At 38.7% G+C, this 20,691-nt stretch overlaps 1 protein-coding gene across 3 annotated transcripts in view; it reads right to left on the bottom strand.

The window, feature by feature from the left end:
* Window positions 1–568: 568 nt before the first annotated feature.
* LOC148353689 (phosphatidylinositol 3,4,5-trisphosphate 3-phosphatase and dual-specificity protein phosphatase PTEN) overlaps window positions 569–20,691 on the bottom strand; it is a 28,083-nt gene continuing 7,960 nt past the window's right edge. The window contains exons 3-11 of one of the 3 annotated variants that reach the window (XM_088351003.1): window positions 11,953–12,037; window positions 11,815–11,859; window positions 11,696–11,739; window positions 10,013–10,251; window positions 9,629–9,770; window positions 8,021–8,089; window positions 7,526–7,692; window positions 2,973–3,257; window positions 572–1,456 (exon numbers count right to left, since the gene is read on the bottom strand). In XM_088351003.1, the coding sequence (XP_088207129.1) occupies window positions 1,271–1,456; window positions 2,973–3,257; window positions 7,526–7,692; window positions 8,021–8,089; window positions 9,629–9,770; window positions 10,013–10,251; window positions 11,696–11,739; window positions 11,815–11,859; window positions 11,953–12,037 (1,262 nt within the window). In that variant the 3' untranslated portion in view covers window positions 572–1,270. Of the gene's footprint in view, window positions 1,457–2,972; window positions 3,258–7,525; window positions 7,693–8,020; window positions 8,090–9,628; window positions 9,771–10,012; window positions 10,252–11,695; window positions 11,740–11,814; window positions 11,860–11,952; window positions 12,038–20,691 lie in introns of all 3 variants that reach the window. The other 2 variants (XM_088351002.1, XM_088351004.1) reach the window with 2 other exon arrangements.

The raw sequence follows: 20,691 nt of genomic DNA, 5'->3' as shown, positions 1-20,691 counted from the left end.
GACTCAATTGTCAGTGAAGGAGTTAGTATTGACATCTGCGCTAGTTGATTAAGATCAGCAACTGTGGACAGATAAGGAGTGTCGCAATTGTGGCACAATGCGTTACATTTCCCAGCCAATTCTGCCAAGACTGTGATGTTACTTCATAGGGTCACTTGATTTGTTTTAAATGTAAAACATGGATGTGGATTAGTAGCTTAAAATCCATTGAAGTCCAGAACTTGCAGTAAACTCTTCATGCAACCCACCCCCGCTCATGTATTGTTGCCTTGCCATTGAAGTGTAGAGGGCCACATTGATGTCACAAACACGTTTTGCTGTACTTGAACTGGTGGCTTAAACATGACTTCAGCACTGGTATTCCCCCAAAGTTTTTTGGTGTATTATATTTTTATTATCTTAGGATAAAAAAAAACATTAACAATTACATGGGATGCCTTGTTCTGCATAATTTAAACATATACACAGTGGGAACAGGAATGGCAATGCTTTTAGACATCATCACAGCCTCTTCATGATCCCCCCCCCCCCAAAAAAAAACACCCTGACTCTCTGAACCCCCCCCTCCCAAACCCGTGGCCTGCATGCAGTTTGCACTGCACAAAGGCCCAAAAAAAAGTCACGTGAGACAGCCGGCAAAGAGCACAAGAAGCATTCACAGTAAAGGAGGAGGAGTAAGAGGAGGTGAAAGAGGAGGGCATGAAACAAAGTGACTGCAGCACTGGCCTTGGTTTGGACAGGAGAAGGAGCAGCATTGTCCCGAATAGATCGTCCATGACTTCAACTCCCGTCTCTCCTGATTGTGGTACTCTCTTCCATTGTCTTTGACACACACACACACACACTCGCACGCACACACACACAAAAATCCTTTATATATGAATGTGTGTATATATATGTATATACATAAACGCATGTATGTATATAGATATATACACATTTGTTTTTTTTCTTTTTGTATTTTTATAATAGCTACAGCACCTTTTTCCCGTCGGGCAACAGTGTCAATACCTTGCACGTGGTCGAGAGCCGTGCCAAAATGAATTAAAAGTAAAGAGGGAAAAAAATATATATATATTGGTCAGGATATTCATCTTTTTCCCCTAAATATGGTATTTGACATGATGATATTCTATTGCCATCTGGGTTGGGGGAGGGGAGGGTAAAGGACAGAAAGGTTCTTCTTTTAGTTCATATTCAAGTTTTCTCCTTTTTTCTCTCTGCTGTATAATTCTTCTTACGGTTTTAAATTTTCTTATGTAAAAAGAGTTCACACTTTTGTGATTTGCGTGTGCTGCTCTTCGTCAAAAGGTTCATTTTCTGGATCAGAGTCAGTGGTGTCGGAGTATCTGTAATGGTCTGGCTCATTGTCGCTGACGTCCGGCGTGACAGATGTCGAAGTGCTCGCCTCTGAATTCGATGGCTCCTCCACCGTTTTAGTGAAATACAACTTCACCTTGAAGGGAAAGGAACAAGCCATTAACAAACTATCATTTCATTAAGAAAATACTTGGAACTAAAAAGGCGCACTGAAAAGCCCCAAATTAGCCAGAAATTTGAAAGTGCACCGTATAAACTATTGCACATTATTTACTGCAGAATACAGTAAATTAGACTGGGTGTGAACTCAGTATTTGTAGGGGTGTGATTCTTATAGTGGTTTTGCTGGCCACAATTGATGTAAGTGAGTTTCTATATAGCGGTTTACTATTCACGGTTTTGATATTTCGCCGGATTTTAAATTGAATTTGCTTGATTGCCATTGATCAACATATTATGCATTGTGTTCTGCATCATACAGCCCAAAGCAAAGGCTATCCCTGGGGCAGGTTGGGGAGGCCTCTGTTGTGTGTGTTGGTTGGGCATGACTGTAATAGCTGTTGGATGCAAGAATGGGGTAGAAAATTACCTATGGCTTTTTATTCTTCAAAATCTAAAAAAAAAAAAAAAATGCAATGTTGTCCTTGTATTACTAATACAAAATGTTTATATCATGATTTTGGGCTGGAAGAGTATGTGCTGGTGGGTCATGCATCCAAGGATGATTTCAGACAAACGGCGGGGCGGGCGCACAAGTCAATATGTCCACCAAAACAGCGCAGCAACTGCGACAGCTAGTATTTGAAAGGCTTATTACATTGAAAATAAATTAATCAATTAAATCGGATTTAGGAAAGTCAGAAGAGCACGATGAAGTTCTGATCACCAGTGCGTGCACAATGCATTGTAATCAGATCCGGGAAGAGACTCAGGCAGGGGCAGGAGAGAAAGCATTGGCGTAGCCGCAAGTCCAGCTTAATTCTACAGCTGGGCTATGTAACCGCTCTGCTGGGAATGTATCTCACCAACACCAGAACCATTGCCCATAAAATAGATGACCTGGAACTACAACTTGTAGGAAACTGCTTCATTCCTGACCCATGTTTCTTAATCATCATGGAGACCTGGCTGAAACAGAGGGGCCCCGATGCTGGCGTGACGCTAACCGGCTGCTCTGTACATAATTTTCATACACTGAAAGGGTGAGCCCTCCAACTGCATTGCAGTATTGTATAATGACAATAATGACCATTCATTCAATATTCTGTGTATTTTTATTTGTAGATTTACAGTTATTTTGTTACATTCGTATATATTATCCATCAATGACATCTACTAAATAAATACATGTTTCCACTTAGCGGGTTTTGACCATCACTGGACTTTTTTGGAACGCCAAACCCTGCGAAACTCAAGAGATGACTGTCCATTGTATGCAATGGGGTTCAAATCCATATCCTGGTGGTCTGAGCGCCATAGCTTACCACTAGACCTCACATGGGGCAACTGACATATGAAAAGGCTTTACAGCTCATCTCATTAGTACACTATTTATTTTGCTTATTTAGCACCTTATGCATGAAAAATATATGCTAAAACAGTAATTTTGGGGGTGTGCCTTAATAGTGTACTTTCTCAGCCTCAAAGGTTACCTTGAAGTTTGGCGAGAAGTAGCGGTTGGCTTTGTCCTTGTTCGCCTTGTCTAGGTCGTTTTTGGTCAGCGTCAGGATGAGGTAGTCCCTATCGCCGCCGTCCCTGCCGCAGACACTTCCGTCCCTGCACTCGGTGCCACTAGGCAGCTGCTGTGGGACCTGGCCGCCGCTCCCGCCGCACTGCTGGCTGTCGGCGTTATTCACTGCACCGTTCTCCAGCTTTTCCAAGCCTTCCTCCGGCCCGGGTATGAAGAAGGTGTTCACCCAGAAGTGAAACATTTTGTCCTAGGAGGGACACTAAGATGTTATATAGCCCAAGTAGAAGTCAATTTACTCAATTAAGATACCTACTTCCCAATTGTTTTAACTTATTCCCTTGCAATGTATATTCGCTTGATGAGTGTTTTAGACTATTTGTATGATTTGCGAGACTTCACTACTTATCTAGTCATTTCTACCAACCTTAAATGACTTGTACCATAATACCATAAATACAGAACTACATGCTGCTACTTGTTTTTGCTTCATTTTGAACACTGCGGCTTGCGATATGATACGGCATATTCTTTTTTCTCGTGCGCTCTATATACAAAATGCTGCAGTGACGTTTGGAATCATTTATGAGGCTCTTAAAGAGAAAAAAGTCATGTTTTGAGAACTAATTCAGATAACAGGAGCAAAACCGAAGGTTTGGCCGTAGTTTATTAAATATTTCAAACATACTCCAGATATTTTGACTTTTCCACCCACAAATCAAGTTATACATCCGAATTGAACAGCAGTAGAAGTTATCTATCAAAAACGCATCTCTTTCCGTGTCATCATGTCAATATCAGGATGGTGAAGTTTCCTTTAATCCTAGAGGAATAATTTACAAGCGTATGAAGTTTAGTCGATTACTGCAGTAACCACCAGTAACAACACAAAAAGACAACTTTCCACATCTGGCACAATTCTCAGTGTGGTTGCCCTGACACTGTCGTCTAGAAATGTTGCGCTCACATTTCTAGCGACGCAGCCCGTATTCGCGGTTTCTTTCGGAGCAGTAATTTATACATATATACTGGACTGTCTCAGAAAATTAGAATATTGTGATAAAGTTCTTTATTTTCTGTAATGCAATTAAAAAAACAAAAATGTCATACATTCTGGATTCATTACACATCAACTGAACTATTTCAAGCCTTTTATTATTTTAATATTGCTGAATTTGGCTTACAGCTTAAGAAAACTCAAAAATCCTATCTCAAAATATTAGAATATCATGAAAAAGTATACAAGTAGGCTATTCAACTAATCACCTGAATCATCTAATTAACTCGAAACACCTTGCGAGGGTTTCCTGAGCCTTAAAAACACTCAGCTTGGTTCAGTAAACTAAATCACAAGTATGGGGAAGACTGCTGTCCATAGGACCATCATTGATACCCTCCTGATGGAGGGTAAGACAAAAAAGGAAAATTCTCAAAAAGCAGGCTGTTCACAGAGTGCAGTTTCAAAGCATATCCACAAAAAGTCTGTTGGAAGGGAAAAATGTGGCCGGAAACGCTGCACAACCAAGAGAGATGACCGCAGCATTAACAAAATTGTGACGAAGAGCCGCTTCCAGAATTTGGGGGAGCTTCAAAGACAGTGGGCTGAAGCTGGAGTCCAGGTATCAAAAGCCACAGTTAACAGACGTGTCCGGGAAATGGGCTACAATAGCCGTATTCCCATGGTCAAGCCACTTCTGAACTCAAGACAACGGAAGAAGCGTCTGACTTGGGCTATGGAGAAGAAGCACTGGACAGTTGGAGTGGTCCAAAGTCCTCTTTTCAGACGAAAGCAAGTTTTGAATTTCATTTGGGAGTCAAGGCGCCAGAGTCTGGAGAAAGGCTGGAGAGGAGCAAAATCCAAGTTGCTTGAAATCCAGTGTGAAGTTCCCACAGTCAGCAATGGTTTGGGGAGCCATGTCAGCTGCTGGTGTTGGTCCACTGTGTTTCATCAAGTCCAGAGTAAATGCAACTGTGTACCAAGAGATTTTAGAGCACTACATGCTTCCATCTGCTGAAAAGCTCTATGGAGATGAGGATTTCATTTTCCAGCATGATCTGGCACCTGCCCACAGTGCCAAAACCACCAGTAACTGGTGCACTGACCATGGCATCACTGTCCTTGATTGGCCTGCTAATTCCCCTGACCTGAACCCCATCGAGAATTTGTGGGGTATAGTTAAGAAGAAGATGAAAGACACCAGACCTACAAATGCAAATGAGCTGAAGGCCGCTATCGAAGCATCCTGGGCATCAATAACACCTCAGCAATGCCACAGGCTGATTGCCTCCATGCCACGCCGGATTGATGCAGTAATCCGTGCAAAAGGATTCCCAACCAAGTACTGAGTGCATCAATGGACATTTTCAAATGTTTGATTTAGTTTTGCTGTTGTATAATTATTTTTTTACTTGGTCTGAGGAAGTATTCTAATATTTTGAGATAGGATTTTTGAGTTTTTTTCAGCTGTAAGCCAAAATCAGCAATATTCAAATAATAAAAGGCTTGAAATAGTTCAGTTGATGTGTAATGAATCCAGAATGTATGACATTTTTGTTTTTTTAATTGCATTACAGAAAATAAAGAACTTTATCACAATATTCTAATTTTCTGAGACAGTCCAGTATATATATATATATATATATATATATATATATATATATATATATATATATATATATATATATATATAAGTGTGTGTGTGTGTGCTTGTGTATGTGTGCTCGCCTTTGTAATTGCCATTTTGAATGGTCACATAATCCAATGACCCAAGAACAACTGAGCAAAACTGAAAACAACGCTTCTTAAAACTACATCGCGTGTACACAGCGCTGTTGGCATTCTGCAGCATAAGGTGCTAAATTCTTTACACAGTTATCATTAGGTGTCCGCCGACCTTGAAATGTAAGAAATTGATGTAAAATTATCAATTTTATGGTTGTTTAAGCTTGCAGCTTTAAATCTGGCAGGGCTTGTACAGTGATACAATTGCTAAAATTTGTGCAACCGGGTTTTAATATGTTGCTCACTGTAGTCGGGAATATCCGATAATTATTTTGCTTCACTTAACCAAGCGAGACAGACATATACAGCCAGTCTTGAACAAAAAAATACATTAGGCCGGAAATCTGGCATAGTGCCAGAGAGTACAGAAAATATGACCCTTATTGCTTATTTGCTGCGAAGATAGAATTGAGATAAAAAAATTAACTCGGTTGTGCAATTTCACACTTGGCGGGTGGGCAGGCACTTGAGAACCCTGTTGTACAGAAGCAGTTCAAAAGTCAATCTTCCATAAAGTCTTCTTTCTGAGTGTGAATAATTGCATCTACAAAATGAGAACATTACTATATAACAATATTTTCCTAACAGGAAAAAGAAGACATCACTTCGAAGGAGCCATTTATAAATTTTCCAGGGGACATATAATGGAATATTGACTTTTTGATAGTTTGTATTCAAATAGGTCTCTAAACCTTCGTATCAACAGGGAGTGCGTGGAAAGTATCCATACATTCAGGTTCCTGGGAGTCCTACTCTCTGATGATCTCTACCGAAAAGCTAACACCACAGCCATCATAAAAAGGCCCTGCAGTGTCTTCACTTCCTGAGAGTACTCAGAAGGAACAACCCGGACAGGAGATGCCTCATGCCTGCTATGGCTTATCCATTAAGAGCTTGCTGACATACTGCGTTCGAGAGTTGTACTGAGGCGGACCGAGGGAGGCTGCAGAGAACAGTGAAAAACAGCACAGCGCATTATTGTTTGCCCTCTCCTCTCGGCCTCAGCAGAAACCAAATCATCATCATTAAGTACAGGTTACATCCAGGTGCCCAGGTGTTTGACCTGCTGCCTTCCGGAATGCGCTACAGGTGCATCAATTCAAAAACAAATAGAATGAGGAACATCTTCTTCCCAAAAGCTATTACCACCCTTAATTCCTATCCACAGCGTCTTAAAGCACAATGTACTATGTGACTGGCAGTGTGAATTTGCACATATTTATTATATATAATTAATACAATGTAATTTAAACTGGACAATACTTTGAATATTCTTCCACTACAGTCACTTTCAACTGTGTTTTATCTTTATTTCTATCTTATTGCCTTAATTCATTTCGAGATTTTTGAATGTATCTTGCATTTTTATCTTAATATTCGTAATATTCTTTTATGTATATAGTTTCTTAGTTTGTATTTTTACACTGGCAACTGTGTGGACAGCAAAGTAAGAATACCATTGTCCGACGGAAACGCGTTTCTTCCCTATGCATATGACAATAAACACTTTGAATTGGAATTTGAATTTAATGAAATGTGTAACAACATAAAACCATTTTATCATTTTGCACATTATTTACTTTTTTTTATTTTTCACCGAAAGGAGAAACCTTTCGATGTTGTTATACTTCTATAATGACAATAAAGGCCATGCATATATTCCAAAACTAAATGCTGGTAGTCAAGGAATATGAGAGAAAAAAAACACGCCGCCTCACCCCCATGCACCAACTGACCTTTTTCATCATCTTGTTCTGCTTGTGGAAGAATTCCACCTTGATGTCACCACACACTGGCAGCGGCTGCGGGAACTCGAAGAACATGTGCTTGTCCTCCCGTCGGGTGTGAGTAGGGTTGGACGTGTGGATCTTCACTTTGAGCTGGTACACGACAAACTGGGGATCTGTAAGCCAGGACGCCAAACATACGAGGCACAATTGTGAAGAAGGAGGTTTTTTTAATGCCTGAGACGAGTGCTGATGATGCCGATATGTTATCACGTGAGTGAATGCATGCAAATGTTCCAACATTAAAAAGGGAAAAAGCAACATGCTTCACGTTAAGAGACCCAAAACCAGCGATGCAGGACCCTATTCTGATAGCTTGGTCTATTCTTGCTAGACAATGTCTGGTACCTGAACACCGGTCCTGCCTACGGATGCTGGATCTCTGGGGCCCGGTATAACAAAATAAATGGAATAGGGGGAAAATTGATAAAAAGGCTCATTTACCCCAATGCCAATTCCCTTTCTTGAAGCCTTGAGGGGTCGGCTCGCTCCTGTTTTTAACGGTACTGTCTCCTTAAGAGAGGGGAGAAGATGGAGATGGTTACACATGGCACCCGGATACAGGCAGGATGGGAAAAGGGGAAGTTCTTGAGAAAGAGTAGATCAGGGTCAAACATAAGTGAGCAGATACAAATATTTACAGATATATTTACAAGGGCCAAGAAACCTAATAAAAAGACTTAAGGTAGGGAGAAGTGGTGACCCTGCAGTAAATGGGTCATATACATTCTGTGACAGATTACATATAAAACTTAACAAGTAGTTGTTACTAATTCATGCCTAAAAATATCCTTTTTAATCTCTGTTGACCCTGAACTTGGGGAGCATATACAACTCAGAATAGGTCCACTTTAAAGCATGAAAAAGGAGAATTAGAAATCAAAAAGACATAGTAAATCCAGTTAAGAGTAAGGAAGCCACATAAATATTTTACAAACAAGTTTTTCGGATCAGAGCATTCCCATAAAAGACATGACTGTGTGAGTTACAAATGTTTTGAGTTGACACAAAACCATTTTCTTAGTACATTGTTTTTAGTTAACTGTGTCTTTACCAGCAAAAAAATTCAAGGATCCCATGAGTAAAATTAACCTCAACTCCAATGCTCGCACAGACTGAAAACGTGTTGATCACACACACACACACACACACACACACACACACACACACACACACACACACACACACACACACACACACACACACACACACACAGGAAAAAAAAAATTCACTGTTGGCATACATTTAAAAACATGAAAGCCGCTAAATTGAGTATTTTTTGTGAATGCTCGAGTTTTACGGGTTCAAATAGTTGAGCATTCATAAACATTAATTAAATTAAATCTGGGGGCCTCCCCAAGCAACTGTTTAAAAAACATACCACATTTATTTGGGTTATATCGTGCACTCATGTAAAACATGCACCCGATTTTTTTTTTAAAGAATATTTGTTATAAATTTTGTTTCACTTTCTCAGCTCAAACTAAACATTGCAGGTTACAAAGATTGTGTCGAGAACTGTCGCAATGGGATTTGGACCCAGATTGCGGCGGTGAGAGCGCCAATTCTGAACCACTGGATCACTAAGGTTACAGATAAAACAAGAAAAGGCATTTGTTTTTATCTTATCACACTACCTTGCTCATGGTACCACATTTCTGAATATGTGGGGCCATGATTGAATTCATTTATTGACACCAAATTGGACTCAATACTTTATAAATTTGATTTAGCTATTGTGTTTCCCACGGTAATGTATTACTGTGGAACCTTGTGTATAATGTGCACCCAAACTTTTGAGGTCTCATGTGGGTATAAAAAAAAAGTGTTCATTATACATGAATAAGTACGGGAATCGTTTAAAGGTCAAGTCGACCTTGAAGGCCCTCTTCAATAAGAAGCAATTATAACTCCAGACCTACTGTGTCCTGCAGCGCTAAACCGCAGTGTGGGCGAGCTCTACTATGAAGTGTGTGTGCATGCTGGCCTGCTTTTGACCTAGTTTGCGGCTCTGAAAAGTTGAACATGAGCATATGTGCACGTGTGACTCACTGCAGGTGCCCCCGCTGAACATGGGCAATGTCTCGAAGACCATTTTGTGGAAAAGCAGCGCCACTGGCTTGTACTCCAGCTGGTTCTTCAGTAGGTAGCTGTAGTAGTAGACGTAGCGGCGCTGGCTGGGGATGGTCACTCCCTGGCACAATGACAACGATGACTGAGTCACAGACAACAAACACACCAGGCCCCTCTCTACCACTCTACTCTTTGTCATTCCAGTGCATACATTTACAATCTGTGAAGGATTTAAGTGACTGGAATGTGCCTTGACTGTATTTAAATCTTTCTATTCATGGGATTCACCGGCATATTGATAAATAGAATATTGACTTGTAAATGCATTCATATTACCTGACCTGTTGCAAAAATGGACCTTACCTTCTTATCCCTTGTCCTGACTTCGCCGTAAAAGTCGAGTGCCTCTTGGGCTTCCAGGAACTTGCCTCGGTGGAGGAGATAAGCACAGATCATCACCCCGGTGCGGCCCTTGCCGGCCTTACAGTGGATGGCTGCCACGTGATTGTCGTCTTCGCTGAGCCACTGGTCCAAGTCTTCGCAGAACGGTTTAATAAGCTCCAGCTGAGGGGGGTTGTGGTCTTCGAAGGGGTACTGTGCAACTGAGGGAGCAAGGCAGATAGTCAGGCGAAATTTAAACGAGCTGAAAAACTTTAAAAGATTTCAAGGGTGAGTGGAGATGGAAAGTTTGAGCAAGAATCTAAAATTTAAAGTTCGGTTAAATTTATTTTGAATTCAGAATTACATGAAAAATAGTTATCACATTCAATTATACTTTTTTTGTCCTGTTATTCTCATTTAGATTTAATTTTGTGATGTGTAAAAGAAGTAAGAGGAAAAGCAGACTGCATTTTATGTATGCGGATTATGAAGGGACCGAAACGCCGATAAAATGTTGGTAAAAATATACATGAATGTCATCATGACTTACCTGTAGGTGAACTTAATAAAAGAACCTTTGATGATTAATAAAACAACTTAATATTCAAATGTGCCCATTTGTGTTAGTACTAATACTACCATACTTTTAGCATATACTAAAAACTTGGGTAACAGATTTTCTGGACCATAGACCAAATTACAATGCACACCTTAAAAAAAAGTCTTGTGAAATATTTAGTTATTAGGCATACAGGACTATAAGGCACATTAAACTGAAACTAATATGGTGGCATTAAAATAAATATCAGAACATAATGGACACTTATATCATCAAGAAATATCATTAGAAAATCGTGTTTCACCACTAAAAAAAGATTTCATAAATGGTTACCATATGAGCCAATTATGTTTTTACGATTCTATACCTGCAAAGGAGATTCCATCGGATGGCTGTTTTTTATGTGGATCATTATCCCTCAATGTTGTTTGTTATTTTGACTATTATGCACGATTTACATCATTGTCACTATTGGCCAACAATGTTGCTGTTCTTTGATACCCCCTAAAGGTTGTAGTTATCTGCTTTTTGTAACCTAGGAGATAATAAAAAAGAAAAGCTTAAGGGAGGGCTTTTAAAACGGATTTGCATTTTGGCATTGTCAAGGTTTTTGTACAGTCATCTCCTTTTCTCCTTGCAAGTTTAACATCTATTTATGTCTTCCTACGTTATTTTGAGTGTCTATGAACCTGAAACTTATCAGGACAATTTTTTTTTTTTTTTTTTTGCATTTCCAATTTTAACAAACCATATTTTCCGGTCTGTAAGGCACACTTGCAATTTTCTGGCATTATTTTTTTTTCTAAGCGCACCATTTAGTCCAGACAATGCAATATTCTCTTTGGTAGTTTACCAATATTTGCATGACAACCTTCACTTTTGACTGCTGACTTAATCTGAAATATGTTTACTGCATGAAATCGAATTAGATTTATGGGGAAATGTAAAACAACTCTCTCTTCCAGCTCTAATTGCCATTACATTTTGGTTTATTCACATTTATTCCTCGTAATTCCCATGGAATATTACAGTATTTGAAAATTCCCTTAAATTTGAACTTTTTAGTGACTCAAGAGCTGTACTGGAAAGAGAATAAAGTGGCATACCTCTGCAGTTAAATTTGGCAGCATCGTAGTGTCTTTCTGCGCAGCTGAAATGTGAACATACAGTCAGAAATCAGGAATGAGTAAACTCAAAGTGGAAATAATCTCAAAACAATACTTACAGGTTGTAAATTTTGTAATGGTTTTTATGCTTTGAATCTAAAAACCTGTTTACAGGACACAGGGAAAAAAAATACCTCAAAGTTAGCAAAGGATATCAAATCAGTGCAATTTTTTTCAGCCTGTGTGTAAGAACTCACCGTACTACATCGTCTATATTGTTTCTATACACGCCTTCGAGTCGCTCTGCTGGAAAGCCCATGGCGATGATGTTTGGGTAGATATCTGTTCAGTCGGGGGAGGGTCAAGGAAAGGGGCAGCCTTTTGAATGGCGCTGTTGGCCAGCGTCGCAACACAATGAATTACTTGTTTCGCTATTTAACGAGGCATTGCCATCGCTAGGAATTAGAGCACACGAGTACATGAACACAGGCATGGGCAGCAGACCGTGATAAAATTTTGAGCCGACGTCAATAAAGTCGCGGCTAGATGAGAAGCGCGGGATTGACGCTGTGTGTGTGTGTGTTGTGACAGATGGCCTTGACGGTGAAGAGAAAGGACATGAAGAACTGCGCTCCTGCTTGAGCCAAGACCACATGTGGATGCTCAAGAGGAGCATCTCTGCTCCGTGACCTGCGTGTATTTTTAGAGTGCAAACGTTTTAACAGCACGGCTGCAAAACTAGAGTATCTCTCACTGGGGTTTAGTTTGCACAAGTTTGGAATGCTTTACTCCGTACACCGAGTTGCATTAGGCAAGAGTTAGACAGATAGTTGGCTAGTAGGGCTGCAACTAGAGGCAAGATCAGGCCAAAAAAAAAAAAAATCCATCCCGACTCCATGGGTTTTAAAGCCCAAACCTGACCAGTTAACTTGATTTTAGGGACAAAACCCAAAGCAAACCTGAATTTTCATATTTCTTATTGTAAGGACTCGGTAGAAGGACGGGTCCGGGCACAGGCTTGAGAGCTTACCTCTAGGTGCAACGATTAGTCGCCGTTGTTGACAAAAATTCACAATAGAAATAGTCGGCAAAAATTAATAATAGTTAACACTGAAATTTGTTGTCTATTGTCGCCAGACACATTTTTCCAACAGAGGCATCTTTACAGGAACATAAATCTCTGCTGAAAGACTCAAATGTGCAATAACATCTGTTTCGAGCACTAACAAACATACAGAAATGGCGGCGTCAACTACTACGCATGCCAAAACTTCTAACCTTTGGGAGTATTTTAGCCTGGATACAGAAAAAAAATTGCTAAATAAAAAGTTAGCAAAGTCGACCCTGCGTATCATGGCTGTAGCTCGGTGACACACAAATATTTAAAGAGCACATAAGACAGTTGATTAGAGACTGACAAAAGTATTTGAAATTAAATGCATGCAGCCCGAAGAACAAACGTCAGTTGTTAAAACGTTAAATAGTTGTCAACACGGTTTGATTTCAAACTCTTGAAAACCCTTAATTTCTCATATTATAGACTTTGCAGTTGACCCCTGAATGTGCTTTACAAAATGCACATATTTGTTTAATTTACTGTTGTACTGCTGCTAATGAGTGGCTATTAGCATTTTCCACGGTTAAATTAACTTCCTTATTCGACTAATCGTTTCAATAGTTGTTGACTAGTCAACTATTCAGATAATCGTTAGTTGCAGCCTTACTAGCTAGCTGAATAAGCTTGGGTGAAGATAGACAGCTACTTTAAGTACAAACTGGAGTACAATCTATGAGGAAGACTTTCTGTGTGCTTGGAGCACAATAGTAGAATCCCAGCTCAGCAGCAGTTCATTGGCTTGTACGTGGTCCCATATTCCTTCTTTTTACGGGAGATGATAACAAACGGACCAAAATGTGGCTATGCAAGTTTTGACGTATAGACAAGTATAAGTGCGATAATAAACAACTTATGCTACAAAATCATTTTGCAAATACAAACACATTTGGGAGATTTGAGATTTTGAGTGAAATATTTGTAAAAACCCATAAGTGAATCTTTGGAGGGGAAGTGTATTCGACCTTATCTTAATTTCTGAAAGTACATAGCTGATGAAAAAGAAATAAGTCACTTTTTAGACCTTTGCAATAGTGACCTGTAACATTTTGTCCTCATCTCATGATGTCATAATGAACGACAACTTCAAGTCACACTCCCAACAAATGTGGGACAAAATTTTCTTCCTTGAGTCAAATACATATGGTGAAATTTTATATTCATAGCGCTATATGAAAAAGTACTAAAACATTGAATGGTCGCTCATTTTGAAGGACAAACAACAGGAAAGTCTGTTGCAAATTATTATCCATGAGATATTTAATCAATTCCGAAACAAAACCAATATGTTACTCCCTTCCAAAGAAAATAACCAATTAGGTCCAGGATATTCAAATTGCATGGTCAAAAATGATTGGTTCAAATAATATTTCAAATGATTTATGACCAATACTAACCTATACATGCACCAAATTATCTATTCCACCATTTCCTGTGTCAAAAAAAGTCCAAATACAACACTGATTTAAAAAAATGCTAACAGGTTGACTTTCATTATTTTATGTTTGTTAGGGTCTCAAGTATTTCTGCCAGCTATGTTCTATTGACACTTAGACACAGAACCATTTCCAAGGTTTTGCAGATAATTGCTTTAAAAGAATACAATGGCATACCAACAATAAAAAATCCCCAAGAAACAGAAAAGAGGGTTCATTGGTAGAAATAATCAGCCTTGAGAAAAAAAGCTTTCCTCACAGTAAAGTCAAGAAGAGAACAACAGACTTTAGGATCAGCAGGACAGACATTTTACCATCAGTGTAAAAAGAGAAAAAGAGAGGCTAAAACTTGATCATGGTTAAAATAACAATATTTCTGCTGCCAAGTGGTGTTGAGTAAGCAGCCGTTGTTACTTGTATAGTGTCTGGGTATTTATTTTAAATCCATCGCAACCAACAGTAACCGTCATAACATTGTTGCAAACAGAGTATTGAGTAGTATATATATGATGTACATTAAAGTCTTACAACTGCTTCTTGGTTTCCCATGGTGTAACGATAATTTATATACATCAAAACATAGTTCATATTATTATTAGATTCCAAGCAATGTCATTGGATTATGATTTAAGTTTATATAAAGATATGAAAAACTCATCTCAAACAGATATTGAAGACAAACAAACAAACCCTAATCCTATAGCCCTACAAATTTCAGAAACTGAATTATTTGGAACATGGCAGCGAATCTCCAGTTACTAAAACTCAGTCCAATTGTTTAAATGGGACGGTGCCATTATGGATCAACTAAAAATATAAGAAAAAAACAGCATAAACGAGCATATTAGAGATTGAGTGCGACTGTGCATCTTGACTGATTTTTCCAAATGGCATGATGTCACCGAAAAGGGCTACGGCACAGGAAAAAAAAAAACATTGAAAAGTGTCAAGGCCAATTATACAGTGACACACATTAACTCTTAAAAAGAACAACACGTTGGTGTCAGGCTGCCGTTATACAGAATAATCGGGTTGGCGTGAATAACCGCTGCCGCCCATCTGAAAGTGAAACCTGCTCACTACCGTAAATCCCAGGGATTTCACACATTAACCAGTAACTGAAGGGCATCCTTTTCGCACACTTTGTGTCCAAACAGGAGAGCTCAGTTTTTCTAATTGGATAGGTAGTTTTGATGTTGAGCTGCTTTTGATTCCCTCCAGCTCTCCTTTCTGAATTGCTGTTGAGCCATGTTAGTGAATGTCAAAACCTTTTCTAAGAAAGTAGCGCTCGAATAACAAACTTTGCAAATAGTGTGCACGAATGCAACTGGCTTAACTGCAAAACCCTTATAAGAATGAAAACGTGACAAGAAAAATGTGCAGGTCATCATAATGAAATTAATTTACAGGCCTGAGACTTAATCAGATTTTATGTTAGTCCATCATGCTGTAGTCTGATTAAAGACAAATTAATAAAAAAAAATAATAATACAATAAAATTTAAAAAAAAAACACGCTGATTCAATAGTATAAAAAAAGTTTGTAAGGTATCAGTCTATTCAGTTGGCATTATACAGTATAGAAGTGGTGGGCAACCACAGAGCTGTGGACTGACACTGGGGCATGGGTCGTTTAGTACCGAGCCGCTCAGAAAGAGAAAACATTTCCTTATTTTTTTGCTTATACTGTATTTATTCTTGTATACCATCATTTTTTCCTCCTTTCCCGAAAACAAAAATTAAGATTTGGTGCAGATTATTTACCCTTTGATTTGTTTGTAAACAATGTGACATATCCCGTGAACGGGGCTTGGCCTGGAGGCAAAAGAGTACATGAGCTGGTGAGAAGACGGAGGAAAGGAATGCTGTCATAGGTGGTAGTAGTTTTCATGTGTGTTGAAGTGCCACAATCAGAGAAAAAAAACGTTACTGATCATAATTAGAAGTTTTACATAATCCCAGCAGACACTATGATCAAAGAGAAAAAGAAGAATGTTTTGCTTGAAAGCAAAAACATACGAGACACTCATCAAAAATGTTGGGGTTGCAACGCACACTTAAGATCAAGTTTGAGAAGTGTTACGTTTATGATTCTTGCTATCGAGTCCATAATAATATATTGACAAACTATCTTGTTATTTCTTAGCTTTGGCTTACTGTTGGCGTGTAACCGAAATGCCAATGATAGCCTTGTAAAGAAACAGTGCATGGGTCGAAAATAAAAACAGGCACTCATTGCAAACAATCTATGGGCACACAACAAGAGGAAATATATAAATGAATAAAATACATGAATAATTAAATGCATTAATAAATTACTAGGACTGTAGGTCTCTCTTTCTGTGTCCTTGATCAGATCTCGGCAGTGAGAATGACGAATCCTAAGCAATAGACCAAAATGGTTGTAGTTGACATTTTACCTCACACTAATTTTACTTATGGTGCCATGTTGTACAACATTGTAAGCGAGCATTAAGGGAAATGGTTCAGCCAAAACAACGTTTTACAACATGGTACTGTGGGTAAAAACAGTGTGATGAGATAAAATGTAGTGCTTCCTATGCGATATAGATCCCCTGTTGTATAGTGATTTTTCAGTGGATTTGGGCTCATTATTATTATTACCAATATTATCATTACTATGTGTTATTATTAGGCCAGGCTGCAAAAATAAGAGTCAGACATCAAACTGGTACATGGTACAGAAAAGGTTCCAGACCAATGTAACATATAGTTACATAGTATTCATAGAGTACAATATGAGTGTGGTATAACATAGTAGAGTCAAACCCTTCCACATAAATTAGTACATTGTCCACCATGTAATTACAAGTGGGTAAGTCCAAACAATGCTATTTCACTTTATAAATACAGGAAGCACTGCTAATGCAAGCCAACAGATAAAAATCTTAATGGTCATTGCGTAACGGGTCAGTTTTGTTTGATGTTTTCTTGCAGGAAAAACACTTGTCTACCTTCAACTTCCAAAAATTATTTGGATAAAAATAGTCATTGAAAAAAACAACTTGTTAATGCTTTTGCTTCAAACAGCGTATCGTATTTCGTTGTATATAACGTGCACTCGTGTATAAAGCTCCCCTATTTTTTGATTAAACTAGGTATAAAATATTCTTTTACATTTTCTCAGATTACTCCAAGCATTATAGGTCACAAGTGTTGTGTGGAGAACGATTGCAAATGGATGCGAATCCCCATCGTGACGGGGACAGCGCCAATTCTTACCACCTAGACAGCTAGGATTATAGATGACAGAGGTAAAGGTTTTATCTCGTCATCATGCTATTTTTTACTGACTGTACCACGTTGCTGAATATGTCCGGTCAAGATTCAAATCATTTATGGACAATAAATCGGACTTTGTAAGAGATTAAATAAATTGTAAATTAGATTTTGGTATTTTGGTCATAGTTTATGTTGTCAATAAATGATATTATTCATAGCCCCACGTATTCAACAATTTGGTATCGTAAATAAAAATGGTATGTATGTATGTATGATGATATGCGAAGCTGAGGCATTTTGCTATATCCCTAGTGACCTAGTGGGTAAGAAGCAATCTGGGTTTGAATCCCATTGCATCAAATGTTGTGCAAATGTGGTCAGCAATATTTTTCGACTGAATTATTATTGCTCAAATAAAGTACACCTATATAATGTGTGTGTATAATGTGCACTCACACTTTTGATTTCTTCTTTGAGTCAAAAATAGCACATTATAAACAAATAGGGTAAGTGGGACATGATTGCATGGCTCAACAACAGTAGCCTCCTACAACCCTTGGCCTCACTGACGAAATGTTTTAAGTGTTTTTTAAAGCTTTACAACTCCAAGGAGAGTCTGAGCCTAAGGCACGGAGAAAAGGAGATGAGGTGTCCTAGCAGTTGGTTGAGTGGTTGTGGTGTAAAGGGCAGGGATGTGATTTGACCAAAGTGAAATTATCTGAAAATTAGCGGGGGGGGGGGGGGGGGGGGTGATTGCTAGCTGGGGGGGGGGGGGGGAACCAGGTAGGACCAGGGCAGTGCCCTGGTGGGGGGAAAAGTGGGGCGAAGACCCCCCCCGGAGCTCATGGGTTTTTTTAAGTACTTTCAATGCACTCAGATGACAAAGAAATAGAAAATTTAACAATAATCAGTAAACAATTAAATAATTTAAATAATTATTTGAATTATAATCCAAAATGTCATGCGACCAAAGTAAATAAAAAAGGATTTAGTCTAAACTTTCATGCACATTCACATGTCAGAGTATTTATTATGGTGACAAAAAAATGTTGAAAATTAGCTACAAACCATTGGAAATAATATTTACCATGCAATAAATCATTTAATCAATCATTCTTAATACATAATGGATAACAAAAACATAAAATACCTCATGCAGCAAGCTCTGATAAAAACACAATCATGCATTCGACTAAGATCATCTCTGTAACTGCATACATCAAGACACTCAACATCTTGAAACCTAAAAAGTGCAAACATGCAGCATTCATTTGAGTTTGTGTCAATGATTAACCATGTTATTAATATTAAGTAAATTATGTACCATAATAATATCGTGGCCATTAAGAAAATCAATGGTAGAATATCATACAAGTACTTAATTTAAAAAATATAAATACTGACAATAGTTTTGATTACTATTAGGCTTAATAATATTTTTAAATTTCCTAAATCATATTTTAAATGTAATAATTTATTTCTTTAATAGCAGCGTATCCAAGTATTTGATAAATGAAAGTACAATAAGTATAGGCCCTACAGTAAAGTGTTGGTGTAATGTACACATGAAAATCTATTATTGTAATTGTTAAATATTTATGGCCATTTTTATTACGTTATAATATTTTCGAAAAAAATGGGAAAACTGTCAAATAAATTTGAAAAGTTTACCACCTACCTCAAAATTCACGACTCTATCAGCAACTGGTACAGGTTGTTGGGGTGGATCACGTCTCTTTATTACCGCTTCCGATTGTGATGTCAATAAGGGATGGAGGCCGTAAAGTTTTGGAGTTTTCGTTTGGGCACCGAAACTTCCAGCGATGGAATAATTTGTCGTTCTTGACTGGAGTTCTTTCACGTGTTTTTTGCTCTTTGCGTGACTTTCAAGAGCTTTGAAACCTCTCCCACCATAGTCGATGGTATCATGACACCAAATGCAAAGTGCTTTCCCGGCACGATCGATCTTCCGAATAAAGTCATTGAACAAATTCGTCACAGTCTTCTTTCCAACATTCGTAGATAATTCCTTCTCCAACCAGTCCCATCGAAACTTGTTTTTTACAATCTTATCAATTTCTTTAGCTCGCGGAGCATCTTTGCGTTCGATCACGGACATCTTTCTTTAAACACCCGGCAAAAACGTGTGAGAAATGAACAATGGCACACTCCTATAACAAGCGCGTTTATTGGTCAACACGAGACTTCAACCAATCGCAAGTACGTTTCATTTCAGTTACGGAAACACTCAAATGGCATGCTGTCGAGACGAAATCGTTTTTTTTTACCAATTAAAACACCGGAAATTTTAAAATTTTATTTTTGGAGATAAAAAAGCGGAATTCCGCGAATTAGCGGAAAAATCACATCCCTGAAAGGGGTATGCAGCTGTGAGGAAACGCATATGAGAGACCCCCTGACAGAAGCTGAGGAGAAAACAAACAAAAACAAAAAACAAACAAAAACAAAAAAAATCAACCATTTCAGGAACGCCTTCTATTTAAAGCGATCCCTTGCCTGGATTCTATGGCAATGCCAAATTTACTTACAACTGTGGGTGAGGCGAGTGAGAACTGTACAGCAAGCAGGGGGGCGGGAAGGAGGACGGCAAAGGAAATTGGGGGAAAGCAAGGAGGGAGAATTAAGAGTGGGAGTAGTCAAGACCAAAAAGTTGTGAAGCGGAGGGCTGACACAAGATCACTCCTTAACTCCCCCTTTTTAACTGTGCATTACATAACTGCATATTGTTTCAGACGCTGCGCCAGAAAGCGATAACAAGGCTCGCATTGTAAAAGCCAGAAACGGAGAAGCCTCCCCTTCCCTCACTTTCTGAAGGACAATCCTCCCTCACCAAAAGCTCCACACAGACAACAATCACTTCAGCATGGAGTCATGACACATTTCTGCAGATAACATCAGATTGAACTCTGCACTGTACAGGGTTCCGCTACAAAAAAAACAGCTCCAGTTGCTTTTACAATCAAGTGCACACAGGACTGAGGCTTTATAATTTGTATGAAATAGGAACCTGCAAGCTAGGTTTGACGAGTTAATGGGACCATTTGGGGATGGGATGAAAGCAGCAAATTTTGGCTGCTTTACTTACCCTTGTGTTGTTTCCATAAACAGATTAAAGGACAAGTTATTGTAGGACAATCAAGTGTCAGCCTGGAGGTCAAATTTTCAACCATTAGGGTACCAGAA

This window comes from Urocampus carinirostris, chromosome 13 (genome assembly GCF_059441175.1).
Source record: "Urocampus carinirostris isolate Australia breed hairy pipefish chromosome 13, RoL_Ucar_1.0, whole genome shotgun sequence".
NCBI classification, from domain to species: Eukaryota; Metazoa; Chordata; class Actinopteri; order Syngnathiformes; family Syngnathidae; genus Urocampus; species Urocampus carinirostris.
This window is presented reverse-complemented; position numbering and strand designations above follow the sequence as displayed.